The following is a 19,846-nucleotide window of genomic DNA, read 5'->3' on the forward strand; positions in this document are numbered from 1 at the left end:
ATTTAAGTTAGGTCAATCAGAGAATAAACATTAAAGCACAATTTCATTTTCAGAGATATGTAATATCACCAAAATACCGTTTGGTACATGGCATTAAAAAATCTTTTTCTGATGTATAATTATTTAAACAATTAAAAAGAAAGAAAGTTTTTTTTTTCTTTTTGATATAGTTGTTGCTGTTTACATACATCAAACCAGTGAACAAGTTTCTTGTAATTTCCTTTTGGGGATTGATAAGAAGAAAGTGATACTGTTGAAGAAAAAGTTTTTGAAACTTCTTTTATTTTTTTTAATTGCAAACTTCCATTCACTGGTTGGATTTCCCTACTTAATATTGGCATAGATCTTTTTTTAAAAATAAATGCAACTGTTTCCTGTTTATTAAAAAAATAAATAAATAAATAAATGTTTTAAAGATGGAAAATTGGTGTTTTGCGAAGAATACAACTTCATTGAACATGTTGGTTCTCCTGAAATGTTCTTTATTCTGTCTGTATAGAGTGCTTCTTATTTTCCTTCTCTTTTTCTTGATGAACCCGAAGTGTGCCTGAGGATAGTCTTCTATTATTCCATTTATTTTAATGCATTTTTCCTGTTCTTCTGTCCATGTCATTTTTTAGTCTTCCACTCTGCATTTTTATCATCATGATCATTTTTTAAATGATCTTTCATTAATAATTTATGATGATTACTAAACTAATTTTAGTTGACTATTTAATTAGTGCATAATTTACGTAAGTTAGCTGGAGAGTTTCACTGGAAATTCTCCCATAACAATAGTTTAAACAAACACATTTGAATGCAAAAAAAAAAAAAAAAACTTAACTGTAATGAGATTACATTAAACTTCTCTGCCATTCAAGATGATGGTGTAGTTGAAAACTGATATTTTTTCGCCTCTTCCTTTCTTTGAGAAATAAGCTTTTATTAATTTATTTACTGTTTTGTTTGTCATTTTAGGTTTCGCTTGTTTGTATGTTTACATTATTTTTTAATGTCTTAAGTTCTTTTTCGCTTTCAGAATTTGAACGTTGCAGCATAGGCGCCCATACGCAAAATTTTATGGGGGCAGGGGGGCTCAGATACTTCCCCCATAGTTTAGCAGGATATTTTCCCCATGGAAATAGATTTCAGTACAGATTAGAATTATTTAAATTCTATATTTTCAATGACTTATTCATCAATAGCTAGATAAGAAATGTTTTTTCATTTTTGCAAAGAACAAAGTACTAAAAGCAAGGAAGTTCAAATTTCTAAGGGGGGTTGAGCCCCCACTTGCCCTCCTATATGTGCACCCTTGCCTTGCAGAATCTCTTGTTTGTTTTCAATTGCATTTATTTTCTAAATCTGATGAATTATACATATATATATATATATATATATATATATATATATATATATATATATATATATATATATATATATATATATATATATATAATATATATATATATATATATGCAAGGGTGCCTATATAGGGAAGCTCAAGTCCCCCTTTTTGAGATGAGAACTTCCTCGCTTTTAGTGCTTTTTTCTTAGCAAAAATGTAAAAAAATTTCTTTTATATCCATCAATGAATCAGTTATTAAAAATGTCAAATTTTACTATCTCTAATTTGTACTGAAATCGGTTTCCATGGGGAAAATGTTCTGCTAAACCATTGGAAAAATTTCTGAGCCTCCCCCCCCCCTTAGAATTTTGCATATGGGCGCCCATGTATATATGAAGTATACATGTAAATATATAAATTTTATTCATCTTTTGGTGATATTCAGAATTCTCTTTTTTTTCCCCCCTACCTTATTCAATAACTCAATGATTGTTTACTTCATTGTAGCAAACCCTAGATCTTGTCCATTAAACAAATCCAATCAGAAAATTAAATATATTAAATCAGTCTTGAAAACTAAAAAGAATAATTTATAAGCTTGAAAGTAGTGTCATGTGATAGTGCATAGCAGTGTGCATTTCTTGATGGTATCGGGGAAAGTTTTCAAAATAGAGGAACTAATCATTGCTCAATGGTATCAAACTCCTTTTGTTTACTATAATAAAATATATGTAATATATCAGTGGTGTCCAACTTATGGCCAATGGGCCATCTGCGGTCCTCGTTTCTCACATTTGTGTCCTATTGTTTTGTTCACAGTTCCAAACCCTAATCCATGGTGCTGAATTACAACCAATCAAATCTGTTCTTCATTTTACTATTGCCAAACTTTTTTTCTTTCCTGCTATTTAGGTTTTCTAGATACAAACTACTAGTTACAATGTTACATAAATTTAGAGCCAAATATTCTGAAATTGAAATTCTTGAAAACATATTAATGAATATATTCATGGAATAAGCATCTAGTAATGATAACAAATTCTTTTCTCATATTTCTATAGTTTAAAATGTTACATCCTTCTTGGCCTGTGATTTGGCCCCAATTTAGTGCACTAATGCATGAAGAAAATACTCCTAATTTGAAAATGCAGTGGAACCAGTTAATTGAATCAGTGGTTAATTGAATCAACTGCATTAATGAATCAAATTGTCAAAAACAGAATAAAATCCAGCTTTATTGAATTTGCCGCTTTATTGAATCAGTCATTTTATGCAATCAAAACTGTTTAGCACAAGCAGCGGCATGTGTAATTATAATACATATTCATATAAGCAGTGGCCACAGTATATCATTACAAATATTATGACTTCTTTATTACTACCCACTTTCCTTCTCTTTGTGTCAATAGTTTTATTAGACAAGTAGAAATTAACATTTTATACTTTCTGAAACTTTAATAACTTTTAGTCAATTTTATGTACATGTTCTCTTTTTATTCCATAAAGAGTTTGGCAGGTAGGTTTGACATGATTGTAAATCATATTTGTCTCTCATTGATAGGTCATCAGCATTTTATGCTGCATATTCTTTGTATCTTCTATAACTTTAAATGTATCACTTTTCTTTAACAAAAGTACTTCATCTTAAATTTTGAAGAATTCTATTTTTGTTTGAATAATGCTAATTAAAATTGCTCAAATTGCCAAATTCAGTTTTAGTGAAGATTATTGGCTACATTGTAGTTGTGTACTTTTGGAACTCATGTCATTCATTATTTTAATTTCCTTGAGTAATAAGACAAAACAAGTTTTGTTATAATTTTCTGAATTTATTTGTTGTTATTGCATACTTATTGTTAATAAATTATAAAAGAAAACTCCTAGTTGTAAACTGTTATTGCTTTTTTCAGAGTGTTGTATCAGGTGATGAATAACATTTGTTGTAAATGAAATTTCTAAACGAGGAAGTTGGTTAAAAATGGGCTGTTTTATTTGTCGAATCCAGCAGATAAATAGATATTTTCTATTTCCTTCCCTTGCCTTTTATTCAATGCACCCATTAATTTCTATCTCCTCTTCTGCTCCTTTGCATTTTTAAGTTTTTTTTTTTGGTTAAAATTAGGTTTGGTTTACTGATTTACTAAGAACACGAAATTTTTATCTAAAACTATTCAATGGGAAACATTTTAATTCTTCAGATGTAAGTTTAAAAGATCTGATTTTATTAAAAAATGTTATTTTTAAACATTTTATTATTATTATTATTTTTTTTTTATTTTTATTTATTTATTTATTTATTTTTTTTTTTTTTGAAAAGATTTATCTGGAATGCATTAAGATTTTATGTTTAAATAACTGAAAAATAAGAAAAAACTTCTTACAAAAATGTTAAAATAAAAACAATTTTAAACATATGGGGAGGGGGGGCAGTTGCTTTTCTTTACTCTTGGTGAATGTAGGAAGTTTACTATAATTTTGCATTTTTATAAATAAAATTCATCAATGAATGAAAAGAAACATCAAATATATTGATGATGAAATGTTGATGATTGATCATCCTTGATGTGTTTTGACTTCCAAACTAATAAACTTTTTTTATATTATTTATTTTTGAGCAATCACGATTGCTAATTGTTTTCACTTGATCGTCCTTGGCGTTTGGTTCCTTTTTCAGCTTGGACCAGGGACCTCTGCTGGTGTGACTCCTCAGGTGCTGAGCACTGTCCCCCGATTCCGTTTCTCCTGGGCGGGGCCGTCCACGTCCTACACCCACGCATGCTCACGCACATGCACACACACACATACTCACACATGCCTATGTGCACACACACAAGCCTACACACACACTATACACACGTAACTGCCCAGGAGAAGGAGCAGACTTGGGGGGGGGGGAGCATAGTAGGGTCTTGTCGCAACTCGTGGTTGCGAAACATATAATTTTAATTCAAAATCTCAGAATTCAATTTATTATTATTTTTCTTTTCTTTTTTTTTTTTACTAATAATTTTCGATCAAGTTTGAGTAGGAAAGTGCAAATATGGAGGGTACTAATTCATAACCAGAATTTTAGAAGTAGACTAAAATTGAAAAGATCGTTCAATGCATTCCTGTCCTAGATGATACATAATAGTAGTTATTTGTATCTGTTTTGTTAGATGTTACCAACAACTAAATAATTTTACAAATAAGGTAAAATTAGGTGAGTATGTTAGAAACTACATTTGTTTGAAGATTTTAAATTTACTGACAAAAGAAGGAGTAAAATAATAATGAAAAAAACCTGTCTAATCTATGTATGTTAAAATATAGTTCAAAATTTTTTATCGTTATCGTCACAGTACAAATGTTGGTGATTGTAACCAAAAAGGTATACTCAATAGAAGTATTTTTGGAATTTATTGTAATTAGCACGTAATATCAAACATCTAGTATCAATAAATAATATCAAGTAGCTCATTTTGGTATCCAGAGACTAATTTCACCCTTTAGGGATCATCAGTTTCTAATAGCCATTACAGGTGGGAGCAGTAAACCTTTCGTAACATCAAAAAGTAAGTGTTCAGTGAAACCACTTGCTCACTTTTCCTTCCTTTTCAACCATCCAAGTAATTAGCGATAAGAATCCATCGAACATGGAATCATTTAAAATTGATTTTGAAGTGAAAATTTCGTTTTTTTGCGTACATTTTTTACGGATGCCCCCCTAAGAACAAGGGCTCACCCCTCCTAAATTACTCGAAGACCCGCCAAAAATTGGGGAAAATATCTTTCAAAACAACCCCCCTAAAAATTTCAATGGCGCAGTCTGAACCATTAGCCCCCCCCCCCTCCAGGTGGGCACCCCTGCATTTTTTGCAACAATATAATTTTTCTACGATAATGTTTAAAGTTTTATAAGATTCCCAAACAAGTAACATAATGTGGTAGAAAACACGTCTTTCACACCGCAGGATTTTGAAATATACTAGCGAAACCATTTTCTTAAAAGTTGAATTTGTGAGCAAAATCACTTCAATCATGAAATGTCTGAAAATATATGAGGGGTAAATGCTATCAGGGGCAGATCCAAGTTCTGATTTTGGAGGGCGCCATTTCCGGAAGAGAGGATCATAAAAGTGTCTTTTTTTTTTTTGGCTGAAATGGAGGTTTGGGGGCGATTTTTTCGAAATATAAGTCTACAAAGCGCAGTTTTAGGTTGTCTTTGATCGGCTAAGAGGTGGGGAGAGGTCATAACCCCCCCCCCCTCTAGATCCGCGCCTGAAAAGTATCTGCATTCTATAAAACTATATATGGGCAAAATGAAAATGACTGCATTTAGTAACGAAAATATAACATGAGCGGGCACGAAGCAAAAGACAGTAATCAATACAAATACAAATGTGACGACCAGCAACAGGCTCTTGGCCCAGCAAGGCAGGTCCTATAGTCAATTTATTAGTCCTCAATGAAGATCAATGCGGTCCTCTTAAAGCTATCCACCCCCCTTGCTCTTTTACCGCCTCTTCCGGTAAGCTGTTCCAAGTGCCCACGACCCTACTAAAGTAGTAGTTTTTCCCGATTTCCAAGTTAGATTTAATAGCTTAAAACAATGACCCCTCGTCCTGCTTTCCGTGCAAAAATTTAATCCATTAACATCTTTCATTTTGATATGAATTAAATAACTGAATCATGTCCCCTCTGACTCTCCTTTGCTCCAGGCTATACAAATCTATCATACTATAAATCTGAAAATCCCCTTACTAGTCTAGTTACTCTTCTTTGAACCCTTTCCAATACAGAAATATCTTTCTTCAGATAAGGCTACCAAAACGGAACAGCATACTCCAAATGGGCTCTTACTAAACTCCTATATAAAGGCAGAAGAACCTTCTTAGATTTGTTTGAAATAGATCTATTGACAAACCCAAGCATTCTGTTGGCTTTGTTACTTTCAATATGCTGCACTTAAACTTGAAGTCCTGATCTATTAAGACACCCAGATCCATAAACTTTACTGCCTGACTAATGACTGAATCCTGTAAACGATAACTCATAATTTCCATGCTTATTTCCATGTCCTAAGTGTATAGCACTTCACATTTCCTTACATTAACTGTTGTACCCCATTTATCCGCCTAAGTAATATGATCTAAATCCTCTTGAAGCTGTTCTACTTATTCATGAAAATAAAAGGCTGATTGAAAACTCTAACAAAGCTCTTAAACTTTTCACGCTGCTTTTTTGAAACGCAATAGCACTTTTAACTGGTTAAAAAAAAAAAAAAATCTGCCATTAAGAAAGAGGTTGAAAAGGTTTCTTTCTCTCCCTCCTCTTCCCTAAATAAGATTTCAAATAAAGAAGATGACAGCGGCACTAACATGATCACGTGTTTTTTTTTTTTTTTCAATTTCTCTTACGGCTGTTGTACTTCATTAAATTCCAACTTTATGCGACAATAAATCAACCTTTGAACTTGAAAAAAATGATTATCCAACTCTTTACACAAGCTTTCTTCACTAATTCAATTAACGCTTTGCTTCAGTACTAACATAACCGTGTTTTATCTGACCACTTGAAACTGAAACCAAGCAGTCTGGTGGGCAGGCTGGTGGGCAAATGTACTCTGCTGTCTTTCATTAAATATTCATGATATATTTTTTTTTTTTAATGATCTATCCTCCGTGATTCTCAGTATTACAAAATTCTTGAGCTAAAGAAATAGATTTTGAGGAGAATAAAGATGGGAGTATGTTACACAATTTATGCCAAAAATGTCATAATTTGTAAAAGGAAGGTGGGGAAAATGAAACTAAATTTGCACGCATGCGCTGATATGACCCGTCTCTGGAGGACATCATCACTGCAGAATAGATTGTTGATGTCTTGTGGGGGTCTGCAGTAGTAAAAAACTGCGGATGTGGGTCCAGTTGTTGAGTTCGTTATCTTTTAAAGAATGGAATTTTGTCAGTTTTGTCCACCGCTCATTTTTTATGATGTTTGGTGTGGGATGAGCTAGAGTTAAATTGTGAATGCCTTCTATTTTGTTATTGCCGTGTATTGCGGTTTTTCTCTTTTAGTGGTTTAATATATATGTAATATATATATTAATATATATGTATAGTTAGGTAGATATATATAAATATATATATGTATATAATTATTTTTATTTGTAGAGTAATTTTGTAAGATCGCATTACTTGTAAGATAGTCGCATGGTATTCCAATATCACTCTATAGGATCACATGCTTAAGTCCCTTAAAACGGGTTTTCACATAAAATATCTTATAGTGTTTACCGAAATGCAGTGAAATTATCAATTTTGAGTCATTGCAATGTATTGATATAGTTTATTTTACCGTTAAAAGCGGGTTCTAGAGCATTTCCTAGTCATTTAAAAAAAAATGTTAGAGCCCTCGTCGTCAGAAGAAGAAAGCGAAAATGAAACCGTCGAAGAAGAGAGTTCGGAAGCCACAGCGCCGTCTGTTTCTGCGACGAATTTGGAAATTCCTAGAAGTGGTAGCATATCCCGTAGTATATCACCAGCCAGTGGTGCGGATAACTTAAGCGTGGTGAGCAGTTCTCAGTCTCGATCCAACAGCCTAGCGAGACCATCTAGCCCCAGTCCATCTTTGGTCAGCGAGAAGGATAAAGAGAAAGATGATGTGGATAAAGCGGAGAAGGAGGAGGAAGAGCGGAAGAAGCGTCTGCAGCTGTACGTGTTTGTCTTGCGATGCATCGCATATCCATTTAATGCTAAGCAACCTACAGATATGGTACGTAGAAATTTGAAAGTCACGAAGCAGCAGCTTGAAACCATTCAGGGACGTTTCCAAGCGTTCTTCAAAGGGGAGACGACTATTGCAGCGGATGAGGCTTTTAATAATGCAGTTCAAAACTACTATGAAGTTTTTCTCAAAAGTGATAGAGTTGCAAGGATGGTCCAAAGTGGTGCCTGCTCCCAACAAGATTTTCGAGATGTTTTCAAAATCAACATCGAAAAACGAGTTCGGAGCCTGCCCGAAATCAATGGCCTTAGTAAAGAGACAGTCCTTACAGCCTGGTTAAATAAATTTGACGCAATACTCAGAGGAGATGAGGACACTCGGAAACCTCAAAGTAGGTTACAGCAGAATGTGGCCTCAGAACTGATATTGAGTAAAGAGCAGTTGTATGATATGTTTCAAAACATTTTGGGGATCAAGAAGTTTGAACATCAACTTCTATATAATGCTTTACAGGTATGTTATCTGTATTGATCGCTTGTTAATATTTTCTTTTATCAGTTAAGAGTCAAAAATCCACTCAACTTGGGGCAAGAGACTGTGCCGATTGTAGGGTTTGGCAGATTTTCGGGCTAGTAAGTAAATAGGGCTAGTAGTAAAAACATAATAACAATTTTTCACTTCTATAATTACAAACAGACATTGAAAAAATGCTGAAACATTAAAAATGTTTGAAAACTATACATATAGTAAAAACAGAGAAACAATCCGAAATATTTAGCAGGCCTGATCCATTTGTAATCAGTTTTGAAACTAGTTTAAAAAACAATTTTAAGTTTTCTTTTCAATGTATTTTTTAAATGATCAGTACTCTAATACTAGATATCTGATAATGATTTAATAGCAGAGGTGAGTGGATTTTAGTTTGGTGTATTTTTGGCTCTCTACTGTCGTAAAGATACAAGTAGAATAGTTTGCAACGTTCCTTGTTCAGGGCTCGCTCTCGAGATTTTAAATTGTTAGCTAACAAATTAGCAAAATTTTAAATTTTTGAAAAAGATTTTAAAAAATTAATTTTAATTGTGAATTATTATTGCTTTTTTTTAAAATACACTGGTGGATAAAATTAAGAGATGGAAGGCCTTTTCCTAAATATCTCGAGAAATACTAGGCAAAAATAAATGAAATTTGGTATGGATATAATTTATTGTATGACAATAACGTGTGTAAAGCAAAAATTCAAATGTCATTCATTGGCAAGAGTTATTACCAACAGTCCAATGCATGGTTTAAGCTGGGCTCAAAAGTTTTTCAGCATAAAAGCTAAAATTGTGGGAAAAGTTTTAGCAAAGTGCAAAAATGTTATGTATTCTCATATCTTTCTAAATGCCTCAGTGTGTTTCATCTCCAGTTTGAAAATGAAATTTTTATTTCATCTATAACATCTTTGAAGAAGTGTAGCAGTTTTTTTTAAACGTAAAATAAAAAAAGAAACTACACGTTTTTTTTTTAGAATTTTGCACTCCCCTACTCCCAATAATGCAGTTATTGAGGGGGACATAATTCCAGATGACTTAAGTATTGTTGAACTGAATAGTAATTGAAAAATCTTGGCTTAATATTAAAAAAAAAAGATCAAGTTGAGTATCGCCATGCTGCTTCCTCTCTTGGATCATACATTGTTTTTTTTTCTTTTAAATAATTTTTTTTTTGTAGGAGCAAAAAAGCTGAGAATGCTTTGCTTAATTTTCGTAATTGGGATAGTGTTTTCGCATTTTGCGACTGTCTCGGAAACCCTGGTCCAATGTTTACTGAACTTCATGATGAAAAAGGGCGATGAAAGTGAGGCTTGTATGATGTGTGGCCACCTCTGACAGATAGACAGCATGCACAACGAGTATACATGCTGTTAATAAGATAGTTAAGGAGTGCTTGTGGAAGACCCTCCCACTCTTCCACCAGAGCAGTTTTTAACTCCGGAATGGTTCTGCGTGGGGATTGGCGTATCGCAATAGCCCTCCCAAGAGCATCCCAAGCATGTTCAATGGGCTTAAGGTCGGGAGATCTGACCGGCCAATCCATTTGATGAATATCTTCGCTTTCCAGATACTCCTCAATCAGGACTGCTCTATGTGGTCTAGCATTGTCATCCATAAAAACGAATTCAGGACCAACAGCACCCCTGAAAAGACGCACATAAGGTTGTAGGATCTCCTCCCTGTACCTCTGGGCATTCATGGAACCAGTGTCAAATACATGGAGTGGTGTACAGGTATCTTGCATGATCTCTGCCCAAACTATCACTCCTCCTCCAGCATAACGGTCTGTTTCCATGATGTTATCTGGTCTCAGGTTCCCTCCGTATGAATATTCCCAAAGAATCAGGTTGTAGATTGAATTTGGACTCATCTGTGAAAAGAACATTTGCCCATTGGAGCTGCATCCAGTTTTGGTGCTGTCTTGGCCAGTTTTGGCTTCCTAGCATACAACCTTCCGTCACTGAGCCTCCTGGCAACTGTCTTCCTTGAAACTAATATTCCTGTGCTAGCAGCGAGGTCTCAAGACAGCTGTAGACATCCTCTGGCGCTTGGCGATAAGTAACAAATACCAGTCTTCATTGGACGTTGTTGGTCTGGGACGACCTTGTCTTTAGAGCCAACCTTAGCACATGCGGGCCCGATTGGATAAGTCGGGCGGAGCCCTTTACAGAATGATTGTGTAAATTTTAGACATGCGCTTCAATTTTTTCGAGACGGGAAGAATTCAAAACTGCTGCAATTATCCGTCTGCTTTCAAATTTCTACATCATTTTTGGTTTTTACTTTTTACTTCCTTTTACAAAAAGGAAGTATTGTATTCGCAAAAAAAAATTTCACTCAAAAATCGACCTTAATTTCCATTTTACTCACCCCCAAATGAATGTTGAGTTTTTTTCCCGACTCGACCACACATGGATAAGTGCCTAAGAACGTATAGACATGCAAAATATCTATTTTGACGATTCTTGTGCTAAATACAAGGAATTTTCTCCTGAGGTTGTTTGTATGGATGTACGTGTGTATGTCGCATGACTCAAGAACAGTGTATCCTAGAAAGTTGAAATTTGGTACGTAGACTCCTGTGGGATCTAGTTGTGCACCTCCCCTTTTGGTTGCATTTGGGTGTTTCTAAAGGGGTCTTTTGCCCCTTTTTTATGGGAGGGGGGGATACGGATATTAGATTGGGGAGGGGGGAGGGGTTCAAGTTCAGATAAACTGCCCTCGGTCCTCGGAAGAGTCTTCTAAATTGCAAATTACAAAATTTTTTGTAAAATTATAGGAAAAAGAGAGAGGTTCCCTGCTAACCGAATTATTTTTAAAATTTAAGATAATTTAGGCTAATTTTAGTACTAATATGGAATTGAGGGCTCCTCTCAGAAAATTTTTCCGAAATTTTAGTCCCTGTTAGAGGTGATGTTTTATGTAGATGGAGAAGAATGGGAATTTGTTGATTTCCTGCGAAAACTTTCAAAATCAAAGGCTTTAAGGCACAAATTTAGACTCGTTGGTAACGTTGGTAAGGGGATTCGGTGACTGTTCAAAAAATTTTCGATAGTGAACTGTAAAAAACGCAATTTTAGACCCTGTTTGGTAACAGTAGAGGAAAAGAGAGGAGGTTACCTTTGGATTTTTATTTTTTCGAAACTTATATCAATTTTATGCTATCCATTGGCAGGAAGGGTTCGCGTGTTTTCTCGTGGTAGTGCACTTTTTAAAAGGGAAATTTTAAGCTGCTGTGCTGATACAAAGGAAAGGACTCAATAGATAGAAAAACGGGTTCAGAAACCATTCCCTAGAAATTTTTTGAAATTTTAATCTTAAGAACAGTTTTGGGCTACCTTCGTTGACATTAGAGAAGAAGGAGGGGAGAAGGTTTGTGATATTTATGAACTTTCCTTCCTTAGAAATGTTTTAAAATTGAAAGCTTAATGATTTAATTTTTGTGATAAAGTTGAAGTAAGGGTAGGCGTTTAAGTAGCCTCCTCTGGAATTTTTTTGAAATTGAAGTCTTAAAAAAGCATTATCGGTCGGGTTAGAAGATATGTCAGGGTTTGATGGCTGCCCCAGGAAATGTTTTGGCATTGAACATATAAAAACCAAATTAAAATTTAGGCTATATATATAAATGTTAGGAGAGGAATGGAATCTATAGGCAATTTGTGTTCTTTAGAATTCTTATTGAGAAGTTTTATTTGTATCAAGCATGCAGTATTTGAGGTTTATGAAATATTCAATTATTCAAGAGCATAACAGGCTGCCGCTAGAGGACGCTACAGTTGCTGGGGAGTGTTTTTGCTGCTCCTGAGATAAGTGATTTTTTACTGTAATTGTTTAATTTACTACATTAGTTTCAGTATTTTTATTGTATTTTATCATATAATTAAGTATTCTTGTGCTTTTAAGTCTTATTTTTGATTTACTTGCTTTCTTAAAGTGTTTTTCTATTCTGTGTAGCTAAGCCTAAATTGTGCTGATTTCTTGTTGTTAAGCCTGAGTGCTCTGTTTAGGGTGTAACTTGTTTATTTTAATTTACTGCTTGTCTTAGGATTTAGTAATATTTGTATCTTTTACTTCCAATGCTTTCTAATTCTAATAATTAGCATTATTTCTCCAATTTTGTATTTTTGTATCGACTTTTTTAGTGTACCATTTTGAGCTAGAATGGGAGTTATATGCATAATGAAGGAGGTTAAAAGTGGTAAAGGGGACAAGTGGATTTCTTGTGACCTATGTCAGATGTTCTGCTTGTTTAAGGGGAAGGATGAGTCTGAGAAGGATTTCATTTGCACAAATTGTGTTGAACTCTCAGAAATCAGAGTTAGGATGCTTACTTTGGAGGGTGAGTTAGCATTAGGCTGTAGGAGTGTAGATGGGGTAAACACTCCAGAGGTAAAGGAGGAAGTTAGTAAAAAGGAGGTGGGCATTAGCTGTGTGTTAGATAGTGGGAATATTCCAGAGGTAAAGGAGGAAGTTAGTAAAAAGGATATGGGCATTAGCTGTGTGTTAGATAATGGGAAAATTCCAGAGGTAAAGGGGAAAGTTATTGCTGAGGCGACTGACTGGGAAACAAAGGGTATAATTTTGGGAGATTCAATGGTGCGTGAGGTGGGAAACTCAATAGGCAGAGTTAGACGTAAGGTGGCTAGATGTTGTTTGCCAGGGGCTCGGGTGAGAGATGTAAATAGGGTTGCTGAAAAGAAGGGGGTATTTAATAAAGAGGATGTAGTTACTTTGTGGGTGGGAATTAACGATGTAGGCCATAGTAACAACAATGAGTTTACAAAGGAATGGGATTCCCTGTTGGACAAAGCAACCAACTGTTCGGCAAATGTCCAAGTGGTTGGTTTGCTTCCCAGGTATGGAGTGCGTAGGAGTTGGTTAAACCAACGGGCTAGGTGTATGAACCTGGTACTCAAGAAAATTTGTGTTAAGCGTAGTATCAGGTTTATTGATGTGTGGAGTAAATGTAAACGAGATTGGATTGCTAGGGATGGCCTGCATCTGAGCTCTACAGGGGTCAAAATGGTTAGTGGTTTGGTTTTAGAGGCTTCAGAATCAAAAAACTAAGTTGGAATGGGGGGTATGGTTTAAGGAGCAGAATTCAAAAGGGTACTAACTATTGGGATTTTAGTAGAAACGGAAATAGGGTGGCCAATAAGAGAAAAGATTTTAACAGTTGGGATTCAAATAATCGTGCAGCATTAAATAAAAGTAAGATGGGCTTACTTAAGGTTTTTTATACAAATGCCCGTAGTATTAGGAACAAGATGGAAGAATTGAAAAGCATAATTATTGACGAGAGGTTGTATATTATTGGAGTTACCGAGACATGGGCTACCGAAAGTGATGATGATTTATTATCTATTGCTGGGTATAATTTGTTTAGATAAGATAGAGTAGGTAAAAGAGGTTGTGGGGTTTTATTTTATGTCAGAGACACTTTAATTTGCAATGAATTGGTAATTAATAATAAACCTAATGAGATTGATATGATTTGGCTGAAGTTGATTAGTAATAAGGGCAAAAAACTACGTTTAGGGAACATTTATAGGCCACCCAACTTAAGCCAGGGTCAAGACGAACAGATGTTTAGTATTATTAGTGACATTTCTAGCAAGGGGTCAGTCATCATAATGGGAGATTTTAATTTTCCAGGAATTGATTGGAATAATTTTTACCATAGTAATAGCAGAGAAGAGGAATTTTTGAAAGTAATTGGTGACTGTTTCTTAGATCAAATTGTAACTCAGGGTACTCGACAGGACGCGATTTTGGATCTAGTTTTCTGCGACATGGAAGGCTCCGTTCAGGGGTTATGTGCAGGGGAACACATTGGAGATAGTGACCACAACAGTATTAGGTTTGGGATTAATTTTGATATGCACAAAGTAGAGAATTTTAGGTTTGTGCCCAATTTCAGAAATACTGACTTTGTGGCACTTCGGCAGAGTTTGAATGCAGTTTTTTCTTCTGGATTGGACAATAGCGATGTGAATCTTCAGTGGGCAGCACCGCTCTTCAAGAAAGGGTATAAAGGGAGTGCGGGAAATTATAGACCTGTGAGTCTAACTTCAGTGGTTTGCAAAATTTTTGAAACATTGATGAAAATTAAGATAGTAAATTTTCTAGAGACTAATAATCTATTGACTAATTTTCAGTATGGTTTCAGGAAAGGTAAATCTTGTGCAACTAATTTATTACATTTCTATGACAAAGTTACCATGGCATTGGACAATAAGAAGCCTGTAGATGTTGTTTACATTGATTTTCAAAAAGCTTTCGATAAGGTACCGCATGTTGCTCTACTTGGCAAATTAGCTGATATAGGAATAGGAGGGAAAACTTTCATTTGGGTAAAAAACTGGCTGACCGGAAGGAAATAAAGAGTAATTGTAAGAGGAAATTATTCTAATTGGAGTGAGGTCTTAAGCGGGGTTCCTCAAGGATCAGTGTTAGGGCCTGTTTTGTTCATTGTCTTTATGAACAATATTCACAAAAATATTTCTGGGAACATGAATTGTTTTGCTGATGATGTCAAAGTTATGGGGACTGTAGAAAATGAAGAACAAGCAAATCAGTTGCAAGAGGATCTAGATCATATTACGGAGTGGGCTGATAAATGGGGTCAGTGGCGCCGACCCCATGGGGCCTGAGGGGGCCCGAGCCCCCTCAAAAAATATTTTGAGGGGGCAGAGCCCCCCCAATAATTTAAGAAAATTATTAGTTATTTAATGCTTTCTAAACTCACAAATTTGTCTCAGTATTTTTTATTTTCCTTGTTTGAAGATAGTAATCTTTCCTTGTTTGAAGTACCTTGTAAAATACATTCAGCAATGAGTTACAACAAATAATTTTTATGGTTAAAAGCAGGTTAACTGAAAACGAGTGGTGTGAATAATGATAGTGTTACGGTGCTGCGAGCGCTTAAATTTGTCCCAGTGTGCGAACCTGCGGATAGTCTGTCTGATCAACAATGGGATGCGATTGAACAACTTTCATAACCACCGAGATATTTTTGATGAATTGGATATTCGACCAGACGTCAACGACTTCAAATTCAGTAATCTAGTCAGGCGGTCTACATTCGCACCTTTCTAAAGACAGCCCTAATATTGGTATTTAAAGCAAGTTTAACGGGTATTTAAGTTAAGTCACCCCTATTTAGGTGCTGGGTATTTAGGCTGTATTTAGGCGCCCTTCCATGCAAGTCAAGTGCCCTACACCTTATATCAATGCATAGCCATGGAACTGCACGACTTCCCCCAAAATAGAACTGCAAAAATGTCCCACACTGAAGATAAGTGACATGATCTAATTGAACCAGAAAATTTGTATACAAATTCTTAGATTGACTTTGAAAACGACATGCCACATATTGTTTGTTAGTATAAATCACATACACCAGAAAATATATAAATTGGCATTTCCAAGGTTCAAAATATCTGAACTTTTTTTTTTGGGAAAAGTTGGGGGGGGGGGGGGGGAGCGCCGTGGGAGTTCATAACCCCAGGACCACCGGTGACGTCTAGCCCCCTCAATAATTTTTGCAAGTCGGCGCCCCTGAATGGGGTATGGCTGTTAATGTTGGGAAATGTCAAGTGCTACATTTAGGGCATGGAAATAAGTGTACAAGTTATTATTTGCAAGGTTCAGTCATTAGTCAGGCAGACAAAGTTACTGATCTGGGGGTCTTAATAAGTCAGGATTTAAAGTTTAGCCAACAGTGCAGCATTGCTAGCAACAAAGCCAATAAGATGCTTGGGTTTATCAATAGATCTATTTCAAACAAATCTAAAGAAGTTCTTCTGCCCTTATATAGAAGTTTGGTAAGACCCCATTTGGAGTATGCTGTTCAGTTTTGGTCTCCTTATCTTAAGAAAGACATTAACGTATTGGAAAGGGTTCAAAAGTGGGCTACAAGGCTAATAAATGGACTTTCTCACTTAGACTATGATTCCAGGCTTAGAAGGCTAAAAATGTACAGTCTTGAGCAAAGAAGAGACCGAGGGGACATGATTCAGTTGTTTAAATTTATTAAAATGAAAGATGTTACGGGGCTGAAGTTTAGCACGGAAAACAGGACAAGGGGTCATTGTTTTAAGCTATTTAAATCTCAGGCTAACATGGATGTTAGGAAAAATTATTATTTTAGCAGGGTAGTGGAACCTTGGAACAGCTTACCGGAAGAGGTGGTAATGAGCAAAGGAGTAGACAGTTTTAAGAGGGCCATTGATCTTCACTGGGGATTGTAAATTGACTAGGACCAGTCTAGCTGGGCCCAGAGCCTGTTGCTGGTCGTCACTTTTGTATTTGTATTTATTTATTTATTTTTCGGTATCGCACCTACGTCAGTGTTGATTGTATATCAGAGAAATTGTCGCTGCTGCTGAGTTTTAGCCTTTTTTATCAACTCAAATAAAGAAAGTGAAAAATATATATCAAGTAAATATATGAATAGATTGAATAAGATAGATAGCTTTGGAAATTTCTAAAATTTCAGAGTCTCACGGCAATTCCGGCATTGCCCATGTGATAGCAAGATCCTGAAATAGGGGCCCTTGACCCTAATGCTATTGCTCACCGCAGGGTTGGGTTTTTTACCGGCAAAAAGGTATTTTTGCCGGGACAGTGGAAAAAACCATGGCAAAAGTGGAAAAAAACGGCAAAAATGGAAAAAACGGCAAAAACCTAATTGCAAATAAAGTAGCATTATATTGTTAATCAAGAAATAGTGACAATATAATATAAGTAATGCACTTTAATATTTTAATTATGTCTCTCCATGTTACTTCTAATTTATAAGGTGAAAAATAAATAAAAAAGAAATGTTGGGATTGCAAAACTTAAGATTTTAAATGTTTGCGAAAACAATTTTTTCAGAATGAGCCAATTCTTTCAATGCTAAAACAAAGAATGGTTTACTTAACCCTTTCAGACGGAATTTTAAAATACTTATCCAAAAGTGTTTTTATTTGGTAGACAGTGTACTATGGTAAAGAGTATCTTATAGACAAAATTTCAAGTTTTTAGGTGAGGAATTAAAAGAGTTATGACACGTCCAATAATCCGGACATATGTTATAGAAATACATATTTCAGATAATAAAACGATGAGAGATATCAAACAAACATGTTTGTAAAATATTCTCTAAACAATAATATGACATAATGTAAGCATTTGAAATGATTAATATAAGATTATATATGTTTTTTTAAGTCATAAAAAACACTCACTTTTGCGACGAGAATCTGTGGTTGGAAAAATAAGCAAATCATTCTCTTAAACCCTATTTCTTTATGTTGTCAATCCAAAATGAAAAATTCTTGTACAGATAATAATAATCAGACTGTGAAGAGTCAACTACAAAAAAATCAAGTAACTTATTCAATTAATAAATGATTAGCAGCTGTTTAAAGTTCATGTCTGGTATACCGGACGCCACGTCTGAAAGGTTTAAGCTTAGTAAATTAATAAAAAGATTGCATTCTAATTATAAATATATATATATATACATATATTTAATTAATCACTTTTTTCTTTATCCCACTACTAAGATTTTTAAGCTATTTAACTATTAACAGAATATTTACTTGAATATAGAAAAATATTAACTTTTCCTCACTAAAGAAATAATGCATTTACATGCAGTACATAAAGATTTCTGCACACTAGTCGCAACTCTTCAAATGTGTCCTGCAAGTTCTGCTGCAATAGAGAGATATTTCTCAAATTTTTCTTTTATACAAGCAAAAATACGAAATCGTTTGTCAGTTGCTTCTCTCGCAAAACTAGTTTATTGCTATGCCATGCTTAACACTAGAAAGACGGAACGATTTTCAAATGCTCATATTTGCTGCGTTTAATTTTCAAACTCTTTTTCCTTCATTGACTTTTCCTAACTACTTATTAAGATCTTACAACAGTATTTTTTTTCCCTTTAGGATTATTATTATAGTCGCTATAAATGTTTATACCTAGAAAGACTGACTACGGTCAATTTGACCGCTAAGTGAACCTTTCTTTACGCATCCGTTTTCTTCTTTTTTCTCTTATCAGTTGTGTGTACTATGGACTATTGTTAGTTGTCAGGGTGAGTAATGTGTTTTTGAGCTTGAGTAGTACCTGCTGGCCAGGTTTAATTCTTTGAACTGTTATGAAAATGCGAAACACCTGCTGGTAGCATGGTTTCAGTTTTCTGCTATCTGCACAGGGGCAAATTTGAGGAAGGTAAATTTGAAAAGCATGTGACTGGACACGTGAAATCACTTTGGGTCTAAAAAGAAGTAAATATTAACAGGTAAATTTCAAAAATCTTTGCTGGAAATGTTTTGTGTACCAAAACATGTGCTTTGCTTGAAGCATTGACGTTTATTTTCTTCGGTGATAATGAAGTGCTCAGTCACATAATTATCTTTATGGTGTCGAGAAGAACCGTTGTCAAGCAAAATTTATAGGAAAATTAACTCCTGAAACTGTTGATTTATATCAAAAACAGATTATGGTTCGAATGAACAGACTGACTTATCTGAAGAGAAATATATTCCCAGCGATGAGAATAGTTTGCTTTCATGAGACTATTGCGAATATTTTTCGGAGCCTAGATTTTCAGAAAAGGATTGTTCTTCTGAGTTAGAATCAGAAGAAACCTCGCTAATAAAAACTGATGCTCAAAATATAAAAAGTAGTGAAAGAAAAAGAGAAAAGGGTCCGACGCCGAAAAAAAGGGGGAAATTTCAAAAAAAGAAATCCTATTTCTCCAATTTCCTCCAACTTACCTTGACTGATCAATTTTGCTGCATATAAATAAGTATCTACCTCAGGAAAAAGATTAAAATAGTGTGAAATTAAATTATGCAGAAATAAAACTACGAGCATTTGTTCTAATTGCCAAAAAAAGAAGAACTGTTAATGGCTAATATACAGGTGGCGTGATAACATAAGTATTTCGAAATACTGTAAAAGAATAGTAATGTACGGTATCTAGCGATATTAAGAAATTTTTTAAACCAAACACACGCATGGTTGATTATAGTACTTGTTAGTTATTACATGCTAAGAAAATTTCCTCTTTTTTTGTACAAATTTCCTCTTTCTCAATGCCAATTGTGTAAAGCATGTGTATATTTCACTTGATCGAACATAAAATTAAAAAAAAAGCTATCTGAGACTTATTTGCAGACTATATTACGATTAAATTGTTAAATAAAACTCTGATATGATGAAACAAATCTTTTCTATGGTTAAAAATCCCGAAAGGAGGAAATTTTCGTCT

General features: G+C 34.6%; 1 protein-coding gene across 1 annotated transcript in view; it reads left to right on the forward strand.

The window, feature by feature from the left end:
• Positions 1-7,690: 7,690 nt before the first annotated feature.
• The window catches only part of LOC129229912 (calcium-dependent secretion activator 1-like), a 168,923-nt gene continuing 156,767 nt past the window's right edge, over positions 7,691-19,846 (forward strand). The window contains exon 1 of the mRNA XM_054864293.1: positions 7,691-8,551. Within this exon, the coding sequence (XP_054720268.1) occupies positions 7,715-8,551 (837 nt within the window). The 5' untranslated portion in view covers positions 7,691-7,714. The remainder of the gene's footprint in view (positions 8,552-19,846) is intronic.

The sequence above is a fragment of the Uloborus diversus genome, chromosome 9 (assembly GCF_026930045.1).
Source record: "Uloborus diversus isolate 005 chromosome 9, Udiv.v.3.1, whole genome shotgun sequence".
In the NCBI taxonomy this organism is placed as follows: domain Eukaryota; kingdom Metazoa; phylum Arthropoda; class Arachnida; order Araneae; family Uloboridae; genus Uloborus; species Uloborus diversus.